The 3,771-nt window shown below is 41.2% G+C and overlaps 1 protein-coding gene across 2 annotated transcripts in view; it reads left to right on the top strand.

Annotated features, from left to right (window-relative positions):
• The window catches only part of Ift80 (intraflagellar transport 80), a 78,002-nt gene that overhangs the window by 6,101 nt on the left and 68,130 nt on the right, over positions 1-3,771 (top strand). Inside the window, exons 1-2 of one of the 2 annotated variants that reach the window (XM_026783188.1) lie at positions 3,130-3,187; positions 3,633-3,714. In XM_026783188.1, coding sequence (XP_026638989.1) covers positions 3,678-3,714 — 37 coding nt within the window. In that variant the 5' untranslated portion in view covers positions 3,130-3,187; positions 3,633-3,677. Of the gene's footprint in view, positions 1-3,129; positions 3,188-3,632; positions 3,715-3,771 lie in introns of those variants that run through there. The other variant, XM_005344094.3, reaches the window with a different exon arrangement.

The raw sequence follows: 3,771 nt of genomic DNA, 5'->3' as shown, positions 1-3,771 counted from the left end.
GATCCTTCCCTACCCCACTATCCAGACACCACTGGTTGGTCAGATCCATCCCTACCCCACTATCCAGACACCATTGGTTGGTCAGATCCTTCACGTATTGAAAGCGCATTCCGTCCTGGTCTGGAAGACATGGTGGCAGAGCAGCTTTGTTGCGCCATGGCCAGGAAACAGAAAGGGGAGTGCAGACTCAGCTGGCTCTCTCCAGCATTTTTGTTTTTTAACCAGTTTGGGATCCAAGCCAGAACAAGGTGCCTCAAGCCTGTGTTCAGGGTAGGATTTCCTTCCTGAGCTAAACCCATGGAAACATCCTCACAGACACCTTTTGGTGTGATCATTAATGCCCTAGGTATTCCTTATTCCAGCCAAGTTGACTATTGAAATTTACCAGACACGTGAGCAGATAAAAAATACCTCAGAGTAGCATCCAGACTGTTCTGCACTTCTTCAAATAGGCTATTCACTACTATTCATTTCCTTTCTTTTCGTATTCAATACTGTATCCAAGTGTACATGTCCTCCAGCTAAATGGAATATATATGGAAAAATCGTTCTGAGCCAGGGAGACTCTTCCCTGTCTTAGGTTGTTCTCCTCTGACTCTTTGACACCATATTTCTGAATGACTGGAGAACCATTAACAAAAACATACTGCTTTTACTGTGTAAAGGTTGATTTTGGTTTCTTCTGGTGAGGAAGTATCCTAACTATTATGGATGTAATTACATTTTGCCATTCCAAATATCTTTTGGATTTCTGGTTGTAGTAGTATAATATGTAAATATCTTATCCATGGTTTGTCAATTCTGTAATTCTTTTGTACCTTTTTTAATTTGAATAAATATGAAGAACCAAGTCTTTATAAGTATTATCCCCCTTCTCCTTCTCATAATGATGAACCAGCCTGCCTCATCTTAGGTTTAAAAGCCATCTTATAGTAAAAACAAAACTAGACTCATTGCTGTTTATGATTAAATTTGTTACTCAAGGATTGGGCTATGCCCCACCTTAACTACAAATGGTTCTGTACTGCCTGTTCAGGAAATGACAACCATGTCTATATTTCAAAAGTTGTAATGACTATCTTGCAGCCCAACTTTTGTTTCAAAAGGTTGTTTGCTGTGAGATATTTGATTGCACTGTGAAACTCCAAGATTGTGTCAATAAAATTAACCTAGGATCAGGGTGCAGAACCAGCAACTAGTTGACAAGACCTGGGAATATGGGCAGAGAGATGCGCAGGAAGGAGTGGGGACTTAAAGATTTGTGGTCTTTTTGGTTTGGGGTGGTTGGAGAAATGCTTCTCTTGCTGGGTCTCTGGCCAAAAATGCTCCTCTGATCTAGCAGGCTTTCACCCCAACATCTGACTTCCGAGCCTTTATTGGTACATAGAATGATAAAGACTTAGTGGCCTCTGCTTAAGCCAGTGCCAGCAGGAATCCTGCCAGGCCACAGTCTGAGCAACAAGGCGCTGACTGTGGGGATGTGGGGTACAGATGATAGTTAAAATATCAGTAGATTCAGGTGCGGCCACTAAATTGAAAGAAAACAGCAGTTGCTCTGACCACCTTATTCGTACTGCTTGTTGTTATGTTCTGTAACTCCGCCTACTTTTCCCACCAAGACCCCCATGAAGAACTCCCCTACCCTGAGCTATAAAAGCCCTTATCACCCCCTCCTTTTAGGGGGCAACAACCCATATACATGAATAAAAAAGCTTGCTTTAATTGATTTGGCTATGATAATTTGGGTCAGTGGTCTTTCTTCTGGCATCTTTGGGATTAATGCTAATTGGAAGGTCCTGGTGGATGGAAAGAGTTTTGGGAAAGCTAGAGCACTTAGTACCTATGCAGTGTGCTGAAGTAAGTCATGTGTGTTCCTGTCTGCCACACACAGTTGTATACTTTTACAATTTAAGAGAAATCACCCAAAGAGAGACGTGAAGAGTGCTTTACCCCTTGCCCACCCAGAAGACTTCCTGAATTCGGGGTGGGGGAGAGGGTAGGTGAGAAATGGCCTCAAAGAGCCCCAGAGATTTTTTTTTTTCAAATCTCTAGTTAGCACCTTCTTTGATGTAGTTCCCTGTAATTTTAGACCTGGTAAAGAGATTTTCGCCCTTTCAATTACAATCTCACTTGATTTTTTTTCTACATTGTCTAGATATGCTGCTCAAAAGGAATATAAATGTAAATTGGACTCAGACAACTTAGGTTTCTCTTCATGTGAATCTTTGGTGATGCATTTATTTGGAGAGTGTTTATTATGTTTTTTAAAGTTTTATTTGATAATTACATGCTGTTTTTTTTTTTTTTTTTGGTAGGTTCTCTCTATTATGTAACTCTGGCTTTGTAGATTAGGCTAACTTTGAACTCACAGAGATCCATCTGCCTCCGCCTCCCTAGTGGTTGTGTACCAAAGTGCCCAGCTACATGCTAAAATTTGCTCAACTTAAAAAATTTATTTATTTATTTATTTATTTATTTATTTATTTATTTATTTATGGTTTTTCGAGACAGGGTTTCTCTGTGGCTTTGGAGCCTGTCCTGGAACTAGCTCTGTAGACCAGGCTGGTCTTGAACTCACAGAGATCTGCCTGCCTCTGCCTCCCAAGTGCTGGGTAAAAAAAATTTTGAGGTGGATTTTCATTATACTGTCCATGTTGGCCTCGTTCATGGGTTTAAGCAGCCTTCCTGCTTCATTCTTCTAAGTAGTAGCAGCCCCTTAAGCAGGTGTTTTTTTGTGTTATTTGTAGCTATTGGGCAGTTTTCTTTTTTCTTCACAATATATTGTAAGCTGCAGACTGAGCCACATGATTGATAATATTGTACTGTTTCCATGTAAATTTTAGATTTAAGGCACTTAAAAATGTAATTTAATCTTAGAATTTAACTGATGTATTCATTAGATGGCATCAAAACTGATTGAGGGCTTCCTAGTTTGCCAGATCTTTTGGTTTGTTTGTAGGACAGTCTTTGGAATTTATTTTAGGAATTCATTTATTTACTGTATGTGTGCATGTATGCCATGGCGTACATGTGGAGTTGGAGGAGAACTTGTGGGAGTTGACTCTCTCCTTCCACCATAGGTCCTGGGGACTGAACTCAGGTTGTCAGACTTGGCAGCAGCTCCTTTCCCCACTGAGTCCTAACTGATCCTGGGAGTTCCTTATCCACTGAGGTTTCTTTTTAAAGGGTTTGTATTATGTATATTTGTGTGTCTGTGCAGGGGGTTGTGTATACTAGTACAAATGCCCTCAGAGGTGATAGGGTCTCCTGTAGCCTGGAGTAACAGGTGTTTGTGAGCCACCAACCCAAGGTGCTGGGAACTGAACTTGGGTCCCCTGCAGTACATACCCTGAACTGCTGAGCCATCTCTCCAGCCCCAGATATAGTGGTGCTCTGGTAGTAGGCCTGTTGTAGGCATGTTATAGAGAACATTGGGTGCTCAGTCCAAGGGCACTACCAATTCTTGGCTTCGTTGTCGTACCCACTGGCTTTCCTCCTCTTTCCAGGTATTAGAGGAATTGAAGATGCAGTTGTGTTCCATAGGATGCAGTGGATGTTGGTGTGTGTATTTGTGTGCACGTGTATGTGCACCATTCTTAATGTTGCTGTGTGTCTTCTTTTTATCTTTATAGTGGCTACAATCAAGTGGTATTTAAGATCTCTCTGGAACTGGAGACATGAGGCTAAAGATATCTCTCTTAAAAGAACCAAAGCATATCCTTTTAATACTGTAACCCTCACTGCAGTCAGCTTGCTATAATACTGTCAAAC

Source organism: Microtus ochrogaster, chromosome 1 (genome assembly GCF_000317375.1).
Source record: "Microtus ochrogaster isolate Prairie Vole_2 chromosome 1, MicOch1.0, whole genome shotgun sequence".
In the NCBI taxonomy this organism is placed as follows: Eukaryota; Metazoa; Chordata; class Mammalia; order Rodentia; family Cricetidae; genus Microtus; species Microtus ochrogaster.
The sequence above is the reverse complement of the archived record's forward strand: the minus strand, read 5'-3'. Positions and strand labels throughout refer to the sequence as shown.